Raw genomic sequence first — 24,437 nt, forward strand, 5'->3', positions numbered from 1 at the left:
ATAGAGAAGTTTCCATATCCAGCGCTTAGGACAGTGCCTTGCACATAGTAAGCGCTTCATAAATGCCATTATTATTATTATTATATACAGCATGTCATATAAAAAGGCTCAGAATTCACTCACAATTGAATGAATGAATATTTATTGAGCGCTCACTGTGTGCAGAGCACCGTACTAAGCACTTGGGAACAGAGTATGACTCTAGTTTGTATAGAGCTGAGGAGATAGTATGAGGAAACTGGTTGGATTTTCAGTTCATTGAGGCAGCAATAAAAACACTTTATGTTTAAGCTCATTCAAACTGGGCCTCTGTCAACTTTGGAGGCATCTCTCCCAGTAAAAAATAATATAAAACACTGAATGAATGAAGGCCCACAGTCAGCGCTCCATACAGACGATGGACTGAATGACTAATAAGGGGACCGTGTCTATCTGTCGCCGGTTTGGACTTTCCAAGCGCTCAGTACACAGTCAGGGCTCCATAAAGGCGGCTGAATGAATGAGTGGAGGGGTGAGTGAATGAATGAATGAGTAACGGGGGGGATGACGGCGGCAGGGGCGCGCGGCCGCCGTGCGTCCTCCGGGCCTGGTGGGGGCGCTGTGGGGCCGCCCGGCGCCGGGCCTCGGCGGCATCGGGGGCAGCGCTCCGCACGCAGTAAGCGCTCGATAAAGGCGATTGAATGAATGAGCGAAGAGGTGAGTGGAGGAACTTGGACTTCCCAAGCGCTTAGTACAGTGCTCTGCACACAGTAAGCGCTCAATAAATAGGATTGAATGAATGAATGAATGAATGAATGAATGAATGAATGAATGAGTAACGATGGTGATGACGGCGGGCCGGGGCGTGCGGCTGCCGTGCCTCCCCCGGCCTGGTGGGGGCGCTGCGGCTCGCGGGGATATTGATCGATCGGGGGATATTGATCGGGGGATATCTATCGGGGTAACGATCTGCACACAGTAAGCGCTCAATAAAGACGATTGAATGAATGAGCGAAGAGGTGAGTGGAGGAACTTGGACTTCCCAAGCGCTTAGTACAGTGCTCTGCACACAGTAAGCGCTCAATAAATAGGATTGAATGAATGAATGAATGAATGAATGAATGAATGAGTAACGATGGTGATGACGGCGGGCCGGGGCGTGCGGCTGCCGTGCCTCCCCCGGCCTGGTGGGGGCGCTGCGGCTCGCGGGGATATGGATCGATCGGGGGATTTCGATCGGGGTAACGATCTGCACACAGTAAGCGCTCAATAAAGACGATTGAATGAATGAGCGAAGAGGTGAGTGGATGAACTTGGACTTCCCGAGCGCTTAGTACAGTGCTCTGCACACGGTAAGCGCTCAATAAATAGGATTGAATGAATGAATGAATGAATGAATGAATGAGTAACGATGGTGATGACGGCGGGCCGGGGCGTGCGGCTGCCGTGCCTCCCCCGGCCTGGTGGGGGCGCTGCGGTGCCGCGGGGATATTGATCGATCGGGGGATATCGATCGGGGTAACGATCTGCACACAGTAAGCGCTCAATAAAGACGATTGAATGCATGCACGCATGAATGAATGACTAATCAGGGACCGTCTCTATCTGGAGCCGATTGGTACTTTCCAAGCGCACTGCACACAGTTCAGCGCTCAATAAGGACGATTGAATGAATGAGCGAAGAGGTGAGTGGATGAACGTGGACTTCCCAAGCGCTTAGTACAGTGCTCTGCACATAGTAAGCGCTCAATAAATAGGATTGAATGAATGAATGAATGAATGAGTAACGATGGTGATGACGGCGGGCCGGGGCGTGCGGCTGCCGTGCCTCCCCCGGCCTGGTGGGGGCGCTGCGGCTCGCGGGGATATGGATCGATCGGGGGATATCGATCGGGGTAGCGATCTGCACACAGTAAGCGCTCAATAAAGACGATTGAATGCATGCACGCATGAATGAATGACTAATCAGGGACCGTCTCTATCTGGAGCCGGTTTGCACTTTCCAAGCGCTCAGCCCAGCGCTGTGCACACAGTTCAGCGCTCCATAAAGACGATGGAATGAATGAATGAATAATAAGGGACCGTTTCTATCTGTTGCCGGTTTGCACTTTCCAAGCGCTCAGCCCAGCGCTCTGCACACAGTCCAGCGCTCAATAAGGACGATTGAATGAATGAGCGAAGAGGTGGGTGGATGAATGAATGAGTAACGGTGGTGATGACGGCGGGCGGCTGCCGTGCCTCCCCCGGCCTGGTGGGGGCGCTGCAGGGCCGCGGGGATGATAATAATAATAATAATAATAATAATAATAACAATAATAATGTTGGCATTTGTTAAGTGCTTACTATGTGCGAAGCACTGTTCTAAGCGCTGGGGGGGATACAAAGTGATCAGGTTGTCCCATGTGGGGTTCACAGTCTTACCACCCATTTTACAGATGAGATAACTGAGGCTCAGAGCAGTGAAGTGACTCGCCCAAGGTCGCACAGCAGACATGCGGCGGAGCCGGGATTCGAACCCGTGACCTCTGACTCCAAAGCCCGGGCTCTTTCCATTGAGCCGCGCTGCTTCTCTCAATCGTATTTATTGAGCGCTTACTCAATCAATCGTATTTATCGAGCGCTTACTGTGTGCAGAGCACTGTGCTAAGCGCTTGGGAAGGACAAATTGGCAACATATAGAGACGGTCCGCTCTGCACGCAGTAAGCGCTCAATAAAGACGGTTGAATGCATGCATGAATGAATGACTAATCAGGGACCGTCTCTATCTGGAGCCGATTGGTACTTTCCAAGCGCTTAGTCCAGTGCTCTGCACACAGTCAGTGATCAATAAAGACGATTGACTGCATGAATGAATGGTAATAAGGGACCGTCTCTATCCGTTGTCGATTTGTACTTTCCAAGCGCTTAGCCCAGCGCTCTGCACACAGTCAGCGCTCCATAAAGACGATGGACGGCATGAATGCGTATATATGTTCGTACGTATTTTTTACTCTACTTATTTATTTATTTTATTTGTACATACCTGTTCTATTTATTTTATTTTGTTAGTATGTTTGGTTTTGTTCTCTGTCTCCCCCTTCTAGACTGTGAGCCCGCTGTTGGGTAGGGACTGTCTCTATATGTTGCCAATTTGTACTTCCCAAGCACTTATTACAGTGCTCTGCACACAGTAAGCGCTCAATAAATACGATTGATGATGATGATGATGAATACATGAATAATAAGGGACCTTCTCATTCTTACTTGTACTTCCCAAGCGCTTAGTACAGCGCTCTGCACACAGTCAGCGCTCCATAAAGACGATGGACTGCGTGAATGCATGAATAATAAGGGACCGTCTCATTCCGACTTGTACTTCCCAAGCGCTTAGTCCAGTGCTCTGCACACAGTAAGCGCTCCGTAAATACGACTGAATGAATGAATGAGTGAGTATGTTGCCGACTTGTACTTCCCAAGCGTTTAGTCTAGTGCTCTGCACCCAGTAAGCGCTCCATAAATCAATCAATCAATCGTATTTATTGAGCGCTTACTGTGTGCAGAGCACTGTACTCATTCATAAATACGATTGAGTGAATGAGTGAATATGTTGCCGACTTGTACTTCCCAAATACGATTGAACGAATGAATGAGTGAATATGTTGCCGACTTGTACTTCCCAAGCGTTTAGTACAGCGCTCTGCACACAGTAAGCGCTCCATAAATACGATTGAATGAATGAATGAGTGAATATGTTGCCGACTTGTACTTCCCAAGCGTTTAGTACAGCGCTCTGCACACAGTAAGCGCTCCATAAATACGATTGAATGAATCAGTGAGTGAATATGTTGCCGACTTGTACTTCCCAAGCGTTTAGTCTAGTGCTCTGCACACAGTAAGCGCTCTATAAATACCACTGACTGAATGAATGAGTGAATATGTTGCCGACTTGTACTTCCCAAGCGTTTAGTACAGCGCTCTGCACACAGTAAGCGCTCCATAAATACGATTGAATGAATGAGTGAGTGAATATGTTGCCGACTTGTACTTCCCAAGCGTTTAGTACAGCGCTCTGCACACAGTAAGCGCTCCATAAATACGATTGAATGAATCAGTGAGTGAATATGTTGCCGACTTGTACTTCCCAAGCGTTTAGTTCAGCGCTCTGCACACAGTAAGCGCTCTATAAATACCACTGACTGAATGAATGAGTGAATATGTTGCCGACTTGTACTTCCCAAATACGATTGAACGAATGAATGAGTGAATATGTTGCCGACTTGTACTTCCCAAGCGTTTAGTACAGCGCTCTGCACACAGTAAGCGCTCCATAAATACGACTGAATGAATGAGTGAATCTGTTGCCGACTTGTACTTCCCAAGCGTTTAGTACAGCACTCTGCACACAGTCAGCGCTCCATAAATACGATTGAATGAATGAGTGAATACGTTGCCGACTTGTACTTCCCAAGCGCTTAGTCCAGTGCTCTGCACACAGTAAGCGCTCCATAAATATGAATGAAAGAGTCAATATGTTGCCAACTTGTACTTCCCAAGCACTTAGTCCAGTGCTCTGCACATAGTAGGCGCTCCATAAATAGGATTGAATGAATGAATGGAGTGAATATGTTGCCGACTTGTACTTCCCAAGCGTTTAGTACAGCGCTCTGCACACAGTAAGTGCTCCATAAATACGACAATGAATGAATGAGTGAATATGTTGCCAACTTGTACTTCCCAAGCACTTAGTCCAGTGCTCTGCACACAGTAGGCGCTCCATAAATACGATTGAATGAATGAATGAAGGAGTGACTATGTTGCCGACTTGTACTTCCCAGGCGTTTAGTACAGCGCTCTGCATACAGTAAGCGCTCCGTAAATACGACTGAATGAATGAGTGAATATGTCGCCAATTTGTACTTCCCAAGCGTTTAGTCTAGTACTCTGCACACAGTAAGCGCTCCGTAAATACGACTGACTGAATGAATGAGTGAATATGTTGCCAACTTGTACTTCCCAAGCGTTTAGTCCAGTGCTCTGCACAGTAAGCGCTCCATAAATACGATGGGATGAATGACTGTGTCGCCGACTTGTACTTCCCAAGCGCTTAGTCCAGCGCTCTGCACACAGTTCATCGCTCCATCAAGACGATAGAATGAATGAATAATAAATACGGCTGAATGAATGAGCGAAGACAGAGCGGTTAGTACAGTGCTCTGCACACTGTGAGTGCTCTATAAATATGACTGAATGAATCATCATCATCGTCAGCATCATCAATTGTATTTATTGAGCGCTTACTATGTGCAGAGCACTGTACTAAGCGCTTGGGAAGTACAAATTGGCAACACCTAGAGACAGTCCCTACCCAACAGTGGGCTCACAGTCTAAAAGGGGGAGACAGAGAACAAAGCCAAACATACTAACAAAATAAAATAAATAGGATAGATATGTACAAGTAAAATAAATAAATAAATAGAGTAATAAATGTGTACAAGCATATATACATATATACAGTTGCTGTGGGGAAGGGAAGGAGGTTAGATGGGGTGGGTGGAGAGGGGGATGAGGGGGAGAGGAAGGAAGGGGCTCAGTCTGGGAAGGCCTCCTGGAGGAGGTCCTTATCTATTTATTCTCTTATTTGTTTAACTTGTTATTTATTTATTATCATTTACTTATTCTCTTTGTTGATCTTGTTATTTATTTATTATTATTTATTCTCTTCTCTTATTTGTGAATGAGTGAAGGGGTGAGTGAAGGATTTGTTTTGATGTCTGTCTCCCCATTAATGACTGTGAGCCCGCTGTTGGGTAGGGCCCGTCTCTCTATGTTGCCGACTTGGACTTCCCAAGCGCTTAGTGCAGTGCCCTGCACACTGTGAGCGCTCAATAAATACGACTGAATGAATGACTGAAGGGGTGTGAGTGATTTGTTTTGTTGTCTGTCTCCCCCTTCTTGACCATGAGCCTGCTGTTGGGTAGGGACCGTCTATCCACGTTGCCGACTTGGACTGCCCAAGCGTTTAGTCATCATCAATCGTATTTATTGAGCGCTTACTGTGTGCAGAGCACTGGACTAAGCGCTTGGGAAGTCCAAGTTGGCAACATCTAGAGATGGTCCCTTCCCAACAGTGGGCTCACAGACTAGAAGACTCCCCCTCCCCATCTCCCCCACCTTATATAGGAAACAAACTCCTATATACTTACAAGTGGCTCCCTGCACTGTTCACCCCACACCATCCTGCTGCCGGCCCAATCTGCGACCCGGTATCCTAGCAGCCAGGTCCAGTATATCAATCAATCAATCAATCAATCGTATTTATTGAGCACTTACTGTGTGCAGAGCACTGGACTAAGCGCTTGGGAAGTCCAAGTTGGCAACATCTAGAGACGGTCCCTACTCACCAGTGGGCTCCCAGTCTAAAAGGGGGAGACGGAGAACCAAACCAAACATACTAACAAAATAAAATAAATAGAGTAGATAGGTACAAGTAAATAAATAGAGTAATAAATATGTACAAACACAGTGCTCTGCACACTGTGAGCGCTCAATCAATACGACTGAGTGAAGGGGTGAATGATTTGTTTTACTGCCTGCCTCCCCCTTCTAGACTGTGAGCCCGCTGTTGGGGAGGGGCCGTCGCTCCACGTGTCCCCAGCGCCTAGCACAGTGCCGTGCACACTAGTGGTGAGCGCTCAGTCAGTACGCCGGAATGAGTGCCTGTATATATGTATATATGCTTGTACATATTTATTACTCTATTTATTTATTTATTTTACTTGTACCTATCTATTCTATTTATTTTATTTTGTTAGTATGTTTGGTTTTTGTTTTTTTTTTCCTCTGTCTCCCCCTTTTAGACTGTGAGCCCACTGTTGGGTAGGGACCGTCTCTAGATGTTGCCAGTTTGTACTTCCCAAGCGCTTAGTGCAGTGCTCTGCATATAGTAAGCGCTCAATAAATATGATTGATTGATTGATTGCTTGATTGAGTGATTGAGTGAATGAATGAGTGAATGAATGAGTGAATGAGTGAATGAATGAATGAGTGAGTGAATGAATGAATGAATGAATGAATGAATGAATGAATGAGTAACGGCGGCGATGCCGGCGGCCGGGGGTCGCGCGGCTGCCGTGCCTCCCGCGGGCCTGGCGGGGGCGCTGCGGGGCCGCCCGGGATTGGGGGGTGAGCGGGGGGTTATCGATCCGGGAGGGGGTTATCGATCGGGGAGGGGGCGATCGATCAGCTCCCCTGAACGGCTGCCACTGCCCCTCTCCCCGGGCCCCCGATGGCTTTCTCCGCAGCAGCCGGGGGGCGGGGGGGGGGGAGCGAGGCCTCGGATTATTATCATTATTATCATTTATTTATTCATTTAGTCTCTTCTCTTATTTATCTTGTTATTTATTTCTTATTATTCATTTATTCTCTTCTCTTATTTGTTTATCTTGCTGTTTATTTCTTATTCGTTTATTCTCTTACTTGTTTATCTTGTTATTTATTTATTATTATTTCTTTATTCTCTTATTTGTTTGTCTTGTTATTTATTTATTATTATCTATTTATTCTCTTATTTGTTTAGCTTGTTATTTATTTATTATTATTTATTTATTCTCTTTGTTGATCTTGTTGTTTATTTATTATTATTTATTCTCTTCTCTTATTTGTTTATCTTGTTATGTATTTATTTATTATTATTTATTCTCTTCTCTTATTTGTTTATCTTGTTATTTATTATTATTTCTTTATTCTCTTATTTGTTCATCTTGTTATTTATTTATTATTATCTATTTATTCTCTAATTTGTTTAACTTGTTATTTATTTATTATTATTTACTTATTCTCTGTTGATCTTGTTATTTATTTATTATTATTTATTCTCTTCTCTTATTTGTTTATCTTGTTATTTATTTATTTATTATTATTTATTCTCTTCTCTTGTTTATCTTGTTATTTATTTATTATTATTCATTTATTCTCTTATTTGTTTATCTTGTTATTTATTTATTTATTATTATTTATTCTCTTCTCTTATTTGTTTATCTTGTTATTTATTTATTATTATTCATTTATTCTCTTCTCTTATTTGTTTCTCTTATTATCTATTTATGATTATCCGTTTATTCTCTTCTCTTATTTGTTTCTCTTATTATCTATTTATTATTATTCATTTATTCTCTTCTCTTGTTTATCTTGTTATTTATTTATTATTATTCATTTATTCTCTTCTCTTATTCTTTTATCTTGTTTTTCATTTATTATTATCCGTTTATTCTCTTCTCTTATTTGTCTAGCTTGTTATTTATTTATTCTTATTCATTTATCCTCTTCTCTTATTTGTTTATCTTGTTATTTATTTATTATTATTTATGTATTCTCTTATTTGTTTATCTTGTGATTTATTTATTATTATTGATATTATTCATTTCTTCTCTTCTCTTATTTGTTTATCTTATTTATTTATTTATTCTCTTATTTGTTTATCTTGTTATTTATTTATTATTTATATTATTCATTTATTCTCTTCTCTTATTTGTTTATCTTGTTATTTATTTATTATTATTTATTTATTCTCTTCTCTTGTTTACCTTGTTATTTATTTAATATTATTTGTTCTCTTCTCTGATTTGTTTATCTTGTTATTTGTTTATTATTATTCATTTATTCTATTCTCTTATTTGTTTATCTTGTTATTCATTTATTATTACTTATCTATTCTCTTCTCTTGTTTACCTTGTTATTTATTTATTATTATTTGTTCTCTTCTCTGATTTGTTTATCTTGTTATTTATTATTATTATTATTTATTTATTCTCTTCTCTTATTCGTTTAATCTTACTTGTACATATCTCTTCTATTTATTTTATTTTGTTAGTGTGTTTGGTTTTGTTCTCTGCCTCCCCCTTCTAGACTGTGAGCCCACTGTTGGGTAGGGACCGTCTCCATATGTTGCCAACTTGTACTTCCCAAGCGCTTAGTCCAGTGCTCTGCACACAGTAAGCGCTCAATGAATACGATTGATTGATTGATTCTCTTATTTGTTTATTATTTATTCTCTTATTTATTATTATTATTATTATTTCTCTTATTATTTATTTATCTTACTTGTACATATCTATTCTATTTATTTTATTTTGTTAGTACGTTTGGTTTTGTTCTCTGCCTCCCCCTTCTAGACTGTGAGCCCGCTGTTGGGTAGGGACCGTCTCCATATGTTGCCAACTTGTACTTCCCAAGCGCTTAGTACAGTGCTCTGCACACAGTAAGCGCTCAATAAATACGATTGATTGATTCTTATTTGTTTATTATTTATTCTCTTATTTATTATTATTATTATTATTTCTTATTATTTATTTATCTTACTTGTACATATCTATTCTATTTATTTTATTTTGTTAGTATGTTTGGTTTTGTTCTCTGCCTCCCCCTTCTAGACTGGGAGCCCACTGGTGGGTAGGGACCGTCTCCATATGTTGCCAACTTGTACTTCCCAAGCGCTTAGTCCAGTGCTCTGCACACAGTAAGCGCTCAATAAATACGATTGAATGAATACTGAGAACTCACCTCTTCCAGGAGGCCTTCCCAGACTTCCTCTCCTCCTCCCCATTTCATTCATTCAGTCGTCTTTATTGAGCGCTTACTGTGTGCAGAGCACTGTACTAAGCGCTTGGGACGTACAAGTCGGCAACATATAGAGACGGTCCCCACCCAACAATGGGCTCCCCATCCCCCCTGCCCTACCTCTTTCCTCTCCCCACAGCACTTGTATATATATATTTGTACAGATTTATTACTCTATTCTACTTGTACATATTTACTATTCTATTTATTTTGTTAACGATGCGCATAGAGCTTTAATTCTGTTTGTTCTGACGATTTTGACATCCGTCTAAATGTTTTGTTTTATTGTCTGTCTCCCCCTTCTAGACTGTGAGCCCGCTGTTGGGTAGGGACCATCTCTATATGTTGCCGACTTGGACTTCCCAAGTGCTTAGCACAGTGCTCTGCACACAGTAATCCCTCAATAGGTATGATTAAATGAATGAATGAGAGAATATAGCTTTAATTCTATTTGTTCTGACGATTTTGACATCCGTCTAAATGTTTTGTTTTGGTGTCTGTCTCCCCCTTCTAGGCTGTGAACCCGTTGTTGGGTAGGGATCATCTCTATATGTTGCCAACTTGGACTTCCCAAGTGCTTAGTACAGGGCTCTGCACACAGTAAGTGCTCAATAAGTGTGATTAAATGCATGAATGAATATAGCTTTAATTCTATTTATTCTAACGATTTTGACATCCGTCTAAATGTTTTTTTTTGTCGTCTGTCTCACCCTTCTAGACTGTGAGCCCGGTGTTGGGTAGGGACCGTCTCTATATGTTGCCGACTTGGACTTCCCAAGCGCTTAGTACAGTGCTCTGCACACAGTAAGCGCTCAATAAATACAATTGAATGAATGAACAAATGCCATCATTATTATTTGTTCTGATTTATTTATTTATAGTGATGCTATTGATGCCTGTCTACTTGTTCTGTTTTATTGTCTGTCTCCCCCTTCTAAGCTGTGATCCCGTTGTTGGGTAGGAACTGTCTATATCTTGCCAAATTGTACTTTCCAAGCACCTAGTCCAGCATTCTGCATACGGTAAATGCTCAATAAGTACGATTGAACGAATGAATGATCTCTCCATCTCTCTTTTTTTTTCCTAGGTTTCCCTTCCCGCCGTCACCCTGGCTCAATCCTGTCTGGATGGTGTCTTCCTCTCCTCCTCCGAGAATGAATTTGTCCACTGTATCACCGAGGAGCTGGATCGCTTCATGCTACAGAAGCAGCTGGGAAAGTAAGCCAGTCCTTGCCACCTGAAGTGGCTTTACTTAAAGAAAAAAATCAGGCCTCACCACCTGTAGTGGCTTTACTTAAAAAAAAAAATCAGGCCTCACCACCTGTAGTGGCTTTACTTAAAAAAAAAAAATCAGGCCTCACCACCTGTAGTGGCTTTACTTAAAAAAAAAAAAAACAGGCCTCACCACCTGTAGTTGCTTTACTTAAAAAAAAATCAGGCCTCACCACCTGTAGTGGCTTTACTTAGAAAAAAAAATCAGGCCTCACCACCTGTAGTGGCTTTACTTAAAAAAAAAAAATCAGGTCTCATCACCTGTAGTAGCTTTACTGAGGTCCCCAGAAAGCTCCTAGAGTGGGGTGGGAGTGAGCATTTTTTTCCCCATGGGTGTTCTTACCATGAAGCAGGGGGGGGGATTTCAACAATATCTACCAAAAAGTAGAGTCCAGCCGTAATCCGGCCCAGTGATGGTATCCTGAGCCTTTGGGGTCAGACCGGGTTGGATTTGCATAGCACTTAGCCCTGCCAGAGCCCCTTCTTTAGAGAAGTTTTGAATTGGGGCTGGGCAAAGGGCTCAGCCGGGGTGTCACCGTATGTGTGGGATTTTTCAGACACGCCTGGCTTTTCCAGGAAGCTCCTGGACCCACAAGTTGTGTGCAGAAGCGCTGTGCATCAGTGATACCGTGGGATAGTGAAGCCGGGGCCTACTCCTGCTTTGTCCTAGTTACAGTTATGTTATGTTAGTTATGTTATGTCCTAGTTACGTCCTCAAAAATCTCCAGTGGCTACCAATCAACATACGCATCAGGCAGAAACTCCTCACCCTCGGCTTCAAGGCTGTCCATCGCCTCGCCCCCTCCTACCTCACCTCCCTTCTCTCCTTCTCCAGCCCAGCCCGCACCCTCCGCTCCTCTGCCGCTAATCTCCTCACCGTGCCTCGTTCTCGCCTGTTCCGCCATCGACCCCCGGCCCACGTCATCCCCCGGGCCTGGAATGCCCTCCCTCTGCCCATCCGCCAAGCTAGCTCTCTTCCTCCCTTCAAAGCCCTACTGAGAGCTCACCTCCTCCAGGAGGCCTTCCCAGACTGAGCCCCCTCCTTCCTCTCCCCCTCGTCTCCCTCTCCATCCCCCCCATTTTATCTCCTTCCCTTCCCCACAGAACCTGTATATATGTGTATATGTTTGTACATATTAATTACTCTATTTATTTTACTTGTACATATCTATTCTATTTATTTTATTTTGTTAATATGTTTGGTTTTGTTCTTTGTCTCCCCCTTCTAGACTGTGAGCCCACTGTTGGGTAGGGACTGTCTCTATATGTTGCCAACTTGTACTTCCCAAGCACTTAGTACAGTGCTCTGCACACAGTAAGCGCTCAATAAATATGATTGATTGATTGATTGATGTATATATGTTTGTACGTATTTATTACTATGTTATTTATTTTACTTGTACATATCTATTCTATTTATTTTATTTTGTTAATATGTTTGGTTTTGTTCTCTGTCTCCCCCTTCTAGACTGTGAGCCCGTTGTTGGGTAGGGACCGCCTCCATATGTTGCCAACTTGTGCTTCCCAAGTGCTTAGTACAGTGCTCTGCACACAGTAAGCGCTCAATAAATACAATTGATTGATTGATTGATATACTGGACCTGGCTGCTAGTATACCGGGTCTCAGACTGGGCCGGCAGCAGGATGGTGTGGGGTGAACAGTGCAGGGAGCCACTTATCATCATCATCATCATCAGTCATATTTATTGAGCGCTTACTGTGTGCAGAGCACTGTACTAAGCGCTTGGGAAGTACAACTTGGCAACATATAGAGACAGTCCCTATTTGTTTCTTGTCAGTGGAAACTGAAGGAGTTGGGGCAGGGGATGAGGAGGAGACCTGTCTTCTCCCTTATTCTGGCCATCTTATCTCTCAAACCCTTCTTCGATTTGGGCTAGAGAGGAAGCAGGGCTTAGTGGAAAGGCCTGGGAGTAAGGAGACCTGGGTTCTGAGTCTGGATCCTCCATTTGCTTGCTTTGGGACCTTGGACAAGTCACTTAAACTTCTCTTTGCCTCAGTTTCTTCATCTGTAAAATCAATCTATTGTATTTACTGAGTACTTACTAAGTGCAGAACACTGTACTATGCACTTGGGAGAGTATAACAGAATTAGCAGACAAGTTCCCTGCCCGTAACTATCTTGCAGTAAAATGACGATTAAGTACCCGTTCTCCCTCCAGCTTAGTCTACGAGCCCCATGTAATAATCATCATAATTATAATTATGTTATTTGTTAAGCACTTACAATGTGCCAAGCACTGTTTTCAGCACCAGGGTAGGTACAAGGTAATCAGGTTGTCCCACGTGGGGCTCACAGTCTTAATCCCCATTTCACAGATGAGGTAAACGAGGCACAGAGAAGTTAAGTGGCTTGCCCAAGGTCACACAGCAGACGAGTGGTGGATCCGGGATTAGAACCCACGTCCTCTGACTCCCAAGCCCCGGGCTCTTTCCACTAAGCCACGCTGCCAGGAACTTTTTCTAACCTGATTGTCTAGGATCTACCCCAGTGCTTTGTACGCTGCTTGGCCCTCTGTAAGCCCTTAACAGATACTGCAATTATTATTTTTATAATAATAATAACGGCATTTATTAAGCGCTTACTATGTGCAAAGCACTGTTCTAAGCGCTGGATAAAAAATGGGCAGTGTGAGAGCTGGGACAGGATCCAGCTGGGATCAGTCAGACCACGTTAGCAGGGCCACCTGGAGTGATTCCCATTAGGAATTCCAGAAGCCTGGAATTGTGAGCCCAGGACTTGAAGCCTTAAGGGAGGTGTAGATGAAGGGGGAAACTGGGTGGTTCTGTTAGAAGCCAACTTCTCAGGACTCTGGTTTGCTTCCTCCCCACAGAGTGCTTCTCTTCCCACCTCTGTCCAGCCGCCTCCGGTACCTGATTCACCGAACTGCGGAGAACTTTGACCCCCTGAGCAGCTTCTCCGTCGGGGAAGGCTGGAGGAGAAGGACCGTCATCTGTCATGTGGACGTCAGGTATGCCCCTTTACTGCTTCCCAGGCCAGTGGCCCCGCTGTCCCGCTGTGGAGTCAAAGGACCAGCCAGTTTCGCGGCCTTCCCTCGGCACAGCGGAGTTTGGGACTGGGAGCCGGGAATGTCTGGATCCCAACATCCGTCTCTGACATAAAGCTTAGTTACACTAAGGCCCCCCGTGGGACAACCTGATCTCCTTGTAGTCTCCCCAATCATTCAATCAATCGTATTTATTGAGCGCTTACTGTGTGCAGAGCACTGTACTAAGCGCTTGGGAAGTACAAGTTGGCAACATATACAGTCCCTACCCAACAGTGGGCTCAGTACAGTGCTTTGCACATAGCGCTTAATAAATGCCATTATGCTCACTGTGCGTAGAGCACTGTGCTAAGCGCTTGGGAAGTACAAGTCGGCAACATACAGAGACGGTCCCTCTATTGTACTCTCTCAAGTGCTTATTAAGGTGCTTTGTATGCAGTAAGTGCTCAATACCAATTCATTTTAAAAGTATTTGATGGTTTTAAAAAGGAAAAAAATGAGATTGATTGGATATATCCTCCATTACGAGAGCCCGGGCTTTGGAGTCAGAGGTCACGGGTTCGGATCCCGGCTCCGCCGCTTGTCAGCTGCGTGACTTTGGGCCAGTCACTTCACTTCTCTGGGCCTCAGTTCCCTCATCTGGAAAATGGGGATTAAGTCTGTGAGCCCTCCGTGGGACAACTTGATTACCTTGTATCTACTCCAGCGCTTAGAACAGTGCTTTGAACATAGTAAGCGCTTAATAAATATCATCATCATCAATCATATTTAATGAGCGCTTACTATGTGCAGAGCACTGTACTAAGCGCTTGGGAAGTACAAATTGGCAACATACGTCATCATTATTATAATTATTATTATTATTACACTAGCGTCCGCTCCTTCGGCTGAACCTGGCCCCTTCCCACCCGTAGGACCAATCCATGAGCCTAAACGGAGCGCCTGTCCTCTCGCCTTCCTGCAGGTTACCCGTCTCCGAGGGTGATTCTGGCCCCGGCCAAGGGCATCATGCCAAGGGCAGAAGCCAGGGGCTCGGAGCCACGCCGTCCCGGGAGCCCTCGGCCGGGTTCCGGGGCGGGCGCGGACACCGTGGTCAGCGGGGCCGCAAACCGGACCAGGCTCTGTACGTGCCGCGGGCACTGCGCAGGAAGGGGCCCTGGAGACCACGACCAGTCAAGGCCAGCGACCCAGAGGAGAAGAAAGCCACGGATCCAGCCCGTGGGGAGCCCAGCGACTTCGACGGCGGCGGGGATCCATGCGCTCGACCGAGCCAGGAGCTCCCTGATGTGCCTGAACGAGACCAGAGCCAGGGCGGCGAAAATGAGCCGCTGCAGGGGGGCCCGGACCCGCCGGGCTCAGAGCGCTCGCCGGGCAAGGGAAGCAGCCTGGAAGTAGCCGAGCACCTTGAGTCCGGCTTGAGCCTGTCCCTGGAGGGTGTAGACGGAATTAGCCTGACAGTCGACGTGATGGGGGACGAGGAGGAGGATGGCCAGTCAGAGGATGATGGCATTGAACTGCTGAAGGAGGTAATGAGGTTTGGTGTTGGGGTTGGCAGTGCCAGAAGGACTGAGGATTTGAGGAGCTGGTTTGCAGGCGTGATAGTGGGCCTGCAGAGCTCTGGGGTGAAGCAGGGAGCGTAGACTCAGGATTAGGAGGAGCCAGTTCCCGGTGAGAAGCAGCGTGGCCTATCGGATAGCGCGTGGGCCTGGAGTCCGAAAATCAGGGGTTCTAATCCCAGCTCTGCCACTTGTCTGCTGTGTGACCTTGGATAAGTCACCTAACTTCTCTGGGCCTCAGTCATCGCACCTGTGAAATGGGGATTAAAACTGTGAGCCCTATGTGGTTCATGGACTCTGTCCAACCTGATTATCTTGTATCTACCCCGGGTGCCTGGTACATAGTAAATGTTTAACAGATCCCACTAGAAAAAACAAAAAAAACAAAACCAAAAGACACGTGTGGCAGGTCTCTAATCTGTTTTTCTTGGGATTTCGGGCCCCCAAATTGGATGTCTGAGGGGAAATAGGGCCAGAAGCCCAGTACCTCTAAGGTTGCCGCCTTAGAAAGGATAGTGGTCACTTCTTCTTCAGGGCTGCCAGAAGCTTTACCCCAAATTCCCTAGTGTTGACAGCGCACGCCTTTTCGTTTCAGCATTCTAGCCTAGGTCTTCCCAACAGGGGTGCCCCAGCACTTCAGTGCACCCTGGAAAATCGCAATCATTGTGAGATTTGTTAAGGGATTATTTTATGACCGCAGTGAACGATGCACTGGAGTAGATACAAGGTAATCAGGTCAGGTACAGTCCTTCTCCCTCATGGGGCTGACAGTCTATGGGGAAGGAAGAACTGGTATGTAATCCCCATTTTACCGTTGAGGCATTTGAGGCACTGAGAGGTTAAGTGACTTGCCCAAGTTCACACAGCAGGCAAATGACAGAGGCAGGATTAGAAACCAGGTCCCTGACCCCCTGAACACTTGGAATTTTGCCACATGGTGAAATCCAAGACGCTGACCATCAGAAACGTTGGGTTCCCCCTTACCTCAGGAATAACCTCTTCCCTTTCGGTTGGATTCGGTTTTCTCCCAGATCGTGGACCACCTGAACAAGAAGGATATTCAGATTGAGAAGATTCACGTGGACACTTCTAGGTTTGGGGACGATCAGGTTGGCGAGAGTGACTTTGGGCATGTGGTCGAGATCTATGACTTTGAGTCAACCTTGAAGACCGAGGACCTGCTGGAGACTTTTTCTGAATTTCAGTGAGTATCTGGAGCGCGAACGTAGTGGGGAGAGTCAGGGAACAATCACTTGGGGGCTTTGGCGTCTTGAAAATGGCTTGGAAAGCTGGTCTCCCAGCCACGTCTTACTGTCTGACCCTTCAAGGTGTAAGTAAGTTGTATTTAAGTCATCTGTGCAATTCCTTGTCTCAATAGTGGCATTATTGAGCACACCCTTGGGGCAGCGTGTTGCACTAAGTAGTTAGGAAGTACAAAACGAAGAAGTGACAGATTCCCTGCCCACAAGGAACTTTCACACTACCGTGGGGAGACTAACATTACAGAAACATCTATACAGGGGTGCCAAGAGTGGACATACAAGTTCTAGAGCTGGCTAATGGGTTTATATGACTTGGCAATGCTGTGAATTAATCAGGATAGGCTTGTGAGAGGAGGTGGGACTTTAGGAGGCCTTTGAATAGGGGAAGAGCTGTGATCTGTCAGATTTGGCCGGGGAGTTCCAAGCTGGGAAAACAGTGTGAGCGAGAGAGGCAGGAGAGTCAAGAACGAGGTACAGTTAGAAGTTTAGCTTGGGAAAGAAGGAAGAGAGCGGGTTGAGAAGCAGCGAGTAAAAAGAGCAGATTGGGAAGGTTGGGGGAGTTGGCGGAGATGTTTAAAGCTGATAGGAGTGCTTGCTTGACGTGGAGGGATATAGAAAATCAGTGGAGGGTTTTGAGGAGTGAAGACGCATGTACTGATTATCAAGAAGAGATCCATGCAGCAGCATCTAATATAGACTGGAGTGGGGCAAAGCGGGAGGCCGGGGGAGCAGTGGGGTGATTGATAGGGTAGCCATGCTATGTGGTATGACCTGAGTGTGCACCCGATGGCAGTGGTTTCAGTGGAGAGGAAGGGGCCCCATCTGGGAGGTATCATGTAGGAAGAACCGGTAGGATTTGGATTGAATTTGAGAACTGAAAGACAGAGAGAGGTCAGGAAAGACACTGAGATTGCGGGCTTCTGGAACAGGGAGAACGGTGGTGTTATCTCCCGAGACGGGAAGGTTAGGAAGAAGACTGGGTTTAGGGGAAAAGACTAGTAGTTCCATCATGTTGAAGCTGAGATACCGACGGTCAGTCCATGTGGAGTTTCCCCAGGAGCAAGAGGAGCTACAGTAAGAAAGGACTGGAGGCCGAAGAGGAGTCATTGAGCGGGACAGGGACTATGTCCAACCCAAGTACCTGCTTGTATCTACTCTAGCGCTTAGTACAGTGCTTGGTACATAGCACACAGTTAAACAAGTACCATAAAAAGAAACAGTTAAGTAAAACAGTGGTCAAAGAGGTAGGAGGAGAACTGGGTAAGTAGTTTGTCAGCAAAACTGAGGCCTGATCATGTTTCATAGTGGAGGCCTTGACCCAGAGTATGTAGGACAACTGAGTGGTTGGGGAGGATCAGATTGGGGTTGAGCCCTAGAACTTTTTTATACCCATCCTCAGCAGGTACAAAGGGATATGTGTTTATTCAATTGCACGTTTTTAAAAAATGCATTCTATTTCATGGTATTTAAGTGCTTTCTATGCGCCAGGCACTGTACTAAGCACTGGGGTATGTAGGACAGGGATGGTTTTTGACCTGACTATCTTGTATCTTCCCCAGCACTTAGAACAGTGCTTGGCACATACCAAAGAGCCAAACAAATACCAAGTACCATACGAATACTTAACAAATAACACAGAGCCCAAAAGCTTCAATGTAGATGAGCCACGAGAAGCAGCGTGGCTCAGTGGAAAGAGCACGGGCTTGGGAGTCAGAGGTCATGGGTTCGAATCCCAGCTCCGCCACTCGTCAGCCGGGTGACTTTGGGCAAGTCACTTAACTTCTCTGTGCCTCATATGTAAAATGGGTATTAAGACTGTGAGCCCCACTTGGGACAACCTTGATTACCTTGTATCCCCCCAGTGCTTAGAACAGTGCTTGGCATATAGTAAGCACTTAACAAATACCAACATTATTATTATTATTATTATTCAAGGTAATCAGGTTGGACACAGTCCATGTCCCACATGGGGCTCACAGTCTTAATCCCCATTTTACAGATAAGGTAACTGGGGCACAGAGACTTGCCCAAGGTCACACAGCAGATAAGTGCAGGAATTAGAACCCAGGTCTTCCAACTCCCAGGCCCATGCCCTTTCCACTAGGCCACCTTGTTTCCCTTCAAAGATTCACTTGGATCACTCTTATTTGTAAATATTGTCTTATCTGTCTCTCCTGTTAGAGTCTAAATTCCAGGTGGGCAGAGAATCTATTACTTCTCTAGTCTGTACTTCACAAGTTCTTAGCACAGTGCATTGCATCTTGTAGGTGTTCCATAAATGTTGATACTACTACTACTTCAATTATACTTCTACATGCCTATAAGGAGGGCACTACAAACTGTAGAAAGTGCGGTTTTGGTGGAGAGATGGGGTCCAAAGCTTGCCTGACAGTGAGTTGGATCTCAGGTTCTGCTGTGGCCGGAATATGGGGGTGGTCTCTGAACCTCTGCCAGGGAGGAGAGTTTCCTGGTGAATAATTTAGAAGTGAATAAGGGGTGACTTTCAAGGCAAAGATCAGACTCCATGCTTCCTCCAGTTTCAACTTCTTGTTTGGGGTGTCTCTTGTGACGCCCTCTCCCCCAGGACCTATCTCTTGGGCAAAAATGAAACCAGGACAATTTGAGAGCTGTGAGGCAAGGGGATGTTTTATGGAGAACATTGTGTCAGTCAGTGGTATTTTTTGAGCACTTACAGAGCACAGAAATAACCGCTCACAGCAGGCCTCCCCAAAGACCGTTACACCCTTGGGACCCCTGAATATCCAGCCGTATTTATTGAGCTCTTATTGTGTTCTTACCACTGTACTAAGTGCTTGGGAGAGTACAGTATAATAATAAACAGACACATTCCCTGCCCACAACGAGTTTACAGTCTAGAATAATAGCCAATACCCATCTCAGACTCCAGATCTCCACTGGTCAACCCTGCTAGGGACATTGGGTGGATGCAGCATAGAGGGGAAGGTTTAGTTTGGATATGTGGAGGAGCTGTCCAAGGGGATTGGTGGGAAGCTCAGGTTGGGAGTAAGAGGAAAAGGGCTCTCCTTGCTGGGAATTTCTCCTTTTCCCTTGCACGTAGAGTTTTGCCCCCATTCTCCTGCCCCTTCTCCACTTTTGACCCATTCTTTTTCCTTTCCATTCTCTCCCACTTCTGCATTTTCCCCTTTCCTTTTTCTTGTCCATGCTTTGGTCCCTCCCTTTTCTTCCTTCCTTCTCTTCCTTTTTCCATTTCTTTTTCTCCCCTTCTTTTCCCTCACTGTCCCTCTCTCCCCTCCCCAAATGCTCCTTTCCCTCCTCAGGTGAAGGATGGAGATAGAGCCAGAGTGGCAGGTTGGTGGGACTTTCGCCAGCTCATCCAATCCCCTTCTTGGACTTCCAGCGATGAGGAAGGCCTAAGAACAAAGACTGAGACGTGGGCTGCCAACTCAGGCTGGGCCAGGGGCAGGGTGGGTGAATTGAGAGGAAACAGCCATGTTGCCAGATCTGAGAGAACTCGAGCTCCAGAGAGAACTGACTTGCTGGGTAGAAATAAAAAATTCTGAGTTGTGACCTGGCATTTTGAGCCTTTCCTCATGCTTCCATCAGGCCGTGCACTTTCTCCTTCTCATACTAAGACAGCGCTGACCTGGGATTGAGCATTTGTTGAACGTTTATTTTGCCCAGGTCACAGCACCCAGATCGGGATTCCCAGCCCTTTCATTGCTAGGCTGTTGCTTTGCTCATCTGGGCTCTCCAGTGGCCGTGGGTACCCACCATACCCAGAACCCCGATGGTTTCTGATTGTCCTGCCTCTTTAGACCCATGTCCCAATTTGGGGACTTTGGTGCTAACTCTTTTGATGGTTCCCTCCCCTCCGGGAAAGAAGACTGTTTGTCAGAAGGCCATTCCATTCTCTGATTCTCCAATCGTCATGCGAGGGCCTGCTTTAGCTCTTGTGGAATTCAGGGTGTGAGCAAACTTTCCCATATGAGCCGAGAAACTCTCCGCATCCTTGCTTGCGTGGGGCTCTGAATTTGCCTTGTTCTGTTGATCTGCTTTTAACTTCTGTGCCTTTCCCTCCTTGCCCTTAGAGAGAAAGGTCTCAAGATCCTGTGGGTGGATGACACGCATGCGCTGGGCATCTTTCCTTGCCTGGAATCAGGTAATGTGGCCTCCCTCCCCTTCCCCCTGCCGGTCCAGTGCTCAGTTCCCTTTCCTCGTCATGCAGTCGGGGAGGAAAGATCTCACCCAGGAGCAGCCCATCTCATGGACAAAGTCCTCAGTTGGGGGAAAGGCCGAGGTTCTGCCAAGGGACTTTCTCAGCAGCCTCTTCAACTGAGGCTACTAAATCCTTAGGACATCATAGTCTTGTTCGTCCCATAAGTCCCAGGAGCTCGGATGGCTCGGTCTGACTGGCTGGTGTCGTTCCCTCATCTCCCGAATTGATTTGCTTTTTGGGCTTCCCTAGCCCATTTCTGCAAGGGAATTCAGAGGCCTGAATGTCCAGCTTCTCACTGACAAACTGTAGGAGACGAGGGACTTAGGGGCAGTGGGAAGAGCACAGGAGGAGCAGAGGAAGAAACCTGAAAGCGGAGAGGGCATGGGGAGAGAAAAGATTGGGAAGCCCACTGGTCACCGAGCAGTCTCCTTGAGTGTTCGTTCCCAGTCGCTGGTTTGGACCTGCTTCCCTCTCGTTCGGCCCCAAAGTAGGCTTTCCACTATAGGGGGATTATGACGTACTGCAGCAGGGGGATTTGAACCCGAGTGTCCCCAGCCCTAATCCAGTGTGTTAGCCACGTGGTCTCCCTGATCTCACTGCCCCAGCGGGGACCCTGTTGGTGCAGTCTCAGAGCCGTCTGCCTTGCTAGAAGGGTGGAGCCCTGACCCTCCCAGAAGCACTGAGCAGGGGGTTTCTGCAGCGCATTCCCAGCACATTAGCTCACTCACCCAGGTGTGAGTGTTGGCTGGTGCTTGCGTACGTGGTCCCAGGAATGGGAGCCAGCTTGAGGGACGCAGCTCTGTTCTCTTTCTGCAGCAACCAAAGCCTTGGCAAATGATTTCCCGTCACTTAAGATCCGACCCCTCACCCAGGGAACAAAGCAATCCAAGTTCAAAGCTCTGCAGCGACCGAGTAAGTAGATTTTTTTTTTTTTTCCTTCAGCTCCAAGTCTTCCTCAACTGCGGTTTGGGTCGGGGCAGGAGGGGAGACTGGCACGTCTGATCAGGCTCTCTGGATCGGGATCTCCAGGGCGGCATGGGTGCTGGGCTGCCCGGCTGTGCCAGGGTAAGGCCGGGCTGTGGTCCAGCAGCTGAGAGGCCACCAGCAGTGTGTCTGCCCCCGCAGAGGTTGGCATGGCTCTGGGTGGGGCCCCTGGAATGGCTGGGGAAGGCGAGTGGAGTCATAGGGAGAGATGATCCTCCATCCCTCTGCTCCAGCTCTTTCAGCCCCTTGCCCAGCCTGCGAACCTGTGGGGGTTTCCATCCCCCTCACCAGGCTGCAGGGGTGGTCCCATTGTAGTTCTCCCCGCACCCCCCACTACAGCTTCCTTGCCTACCCCCTGGGCTCTGCCGCTTGCCTGCCCTGTGGCTTAACAAGTGGCCTAACTTCTCTGAGCTTTAGTTTCCTCATCAGTAAAATGGAGATTCAGTACCGGTTCTCTCACCTCCTTAAACTGTGAGCTCCATGTGGGACAGGGACTGTGTCTGACTTGATTATCTTGTGTCTACCGCAGTGCTTAGTATAGTGGTTGGCACATGGAAAGTGCTTAACAGATACCACAATGATTGTTATATTCGAGTAACCACTCCAGCAGCCCCTGGGGAGTTCTACCCTGTCCTTCTGGGAATAAAAAGCACAGTTTTGGAAGCCTGGGAATACGTATTGGAATGATGGTCTTTATTGAGTGGTTAATTTGTGCCAGAACACTGTGAATTGCCGAGGTAGGTTTTAGACTGTGAGCCCACTGTTGGGTAGGGACTGTCTCTCTATGTTGCCGACTTGTACTCCCCAAGCGCTTAGTACAGTGCTCTGCACACAGTAAGCGCTCAATAAATACGATTGATGATGATGATGATGACTGTCTCTATATGTTGCCAACTTGTACTTCCCAAGCGCTTATTACAGTGTTCTGCACACAGTAAGCGCTCAATAAATACGATTGATTGATTGATTAAGCGAGAGGGGTGGGTCTGATTGTCCAAGCTTTGCCATTGGTTGGCCAGGGTGGATGATGACAATAATAATAATAATAATAATAATAATAATAATAATGGTATTAGGCACTTACTAGTGATGACTGGTTAGAGGCTCCTGGAGTTCCTGATAGCCAATCAGCACCCAAGCTGCATTCTTAACCTAGGTAGTTTCAAGGTAATGCAAATTTTTATCACCATTCTTAATGGTTTTGTTATTTATAATATGTTGATACATAGTTATTCAGCTCAAAGAACCCAGAACATATCATATATACTCATTGAATTTCCTAAACACTATGAAGTAGGGAGGGGCCAGGAACTACTAGTAATTATAATAATTACTAATAAGTGTAGCGCTTATTAAGCACCTACTACGTTCTGAGTGCTGGGGTGGATACAAGGCCGTGTGATTGGACACAGTCCCTTTCCCACAATTAATTTTATCCCCATTGTACTGGTGGGGAAATTGAGGCCCAGAGAGGTTAAGTGATTTGCCCAAGATCAACCAGCAGGCCAGGGAAAGAGCCGGGAGTAGCACCTGGGTCTCCTGACCCCTAGTCCTGTGCTGTTGCCCCTAGGACAAGCTGCTCTCTCTGTTTTGCAGATTGGGAAAGACTTAGCCTAGGGCTCTGACCAGGTCAGAGGCAGAGCTGAAAATGGGCCCCAAGCTGTCAGCCAGTGGGCCGGTGTCGGCGGCGACCTCCTCACTAGACTAAGGGATTTTTGCAGTGGGGTCCTAGGGGCGATGGGCTGGCCAGCCCTGCCTCGGAGCTCTGCTCCAGGAGCATTCTCCGCGCCGGTCTCTCCCCTGCTCTTTTCTTTCCAGAGCTCCTGCAGCTGGCGAAGGAAAGGCCACAGACCAACACGACCGTGGCACGCAGGTTGGTGGCCCGGGCTCTGGGTCTGCAGAAGGAGAGGAAGGAGAGCGCAGCACGGCCGAGTGGTCCTCCTTCCCGCTGCGAGCCGCCGAGCCCCCCGGAGCCTACGGGACCCCTGGCTGAGTGAACGCAGCCACTCCAGGCTCCGGGGTTTGAGCCACCCAGGGGTACGAGGCCTGGCTGCACTGTTGAAAGCCATCTGCGGTGGCCGCGGGTTTGATTTGGTTGTTAATGTTCAAATGGGATTAACTTAAATGTTGTTTATAATGTGGCTTCCCCCCACTGCCCCCCTGGGGGACCAGGCTACTGATTCCATCCTTGCTGCCCCTACTTTAGCTGATTTAGGGGGAGCCAGAGGATGTAGCTCTCCAGAAGGTGGCCGTTTCGGGGAGATCCGGTCACCCGGGGAGGGAAGGGGGGTGAGGTCACTTGTGGCCTCCCAGGCCATTTCCATGTGTAACCAGATAATGCTGCTACTCCTGCCCAGTGGATGTCGTGGTGGATACGGTGTCCGCAGCCTCCTCTCAGAACGACCTCTTTACCACTGCAGCCTCAAGCCGAAAAGGGCAGTGGGGTTTTTTGATAGAGAACAAAACTACTCAGCCCCCTGGGGGTTGTTGCTAAGGGTTGAATATTTGCGTGGGTTGTAAAAAAAGAAAAAAAGCGGCTCACGGTGGAAAATAAAAGTTAGACTA

The 24,437-nt window shown here is 46.6% G+C and overlaps 1 protein-coding gene across 1 annotated transcript; it reads left to right on the forward strand.

Annotated features, from left to right (window-relative positions):
* The first annotated feature begins 618 nt into the window (after window positions 1-618).
* On the forward strand, window positions 619-24,437 carry R3HCC1 (R3H domain and coiled-coil containing 1). The gene is made up of 8 exons (XM_038746945.1): window positions 619-696; window positions 10,662-10,792; window positions 13,699-13,836; window positions 14,837-15,398; window positions 16,460-16,632; window positions 20,761-20,831; window positions 21,705-21,800; window positions 23,691-24,437. The coding sequence occupies exons 1-8, from the start codon at window positions 685-687 to the stop codon at window positions 23,867-23,869; spliced, it is 1,362 nt and encodes a 453-aa protein (XP_038602873.1). The 5' UTR covers window positions 619-684; the 3' UTR covers window positions 23,870-24,437.

This window comes from Tachyglossus aculeatus, chromosome 5 (assembly GCF_015852505.1).
Source record: "Tachyglossus aculeatus isolate mTacAcu1 chromosome 5, mTacAcu1.pri, whole genome shotgun sequence".
NCBI lineage: Eukaryota > Metazoa > Chordata > Mammalia > Monotremata > Tachyglossidae > Tachyglossus > Tachyglossus aculeatus.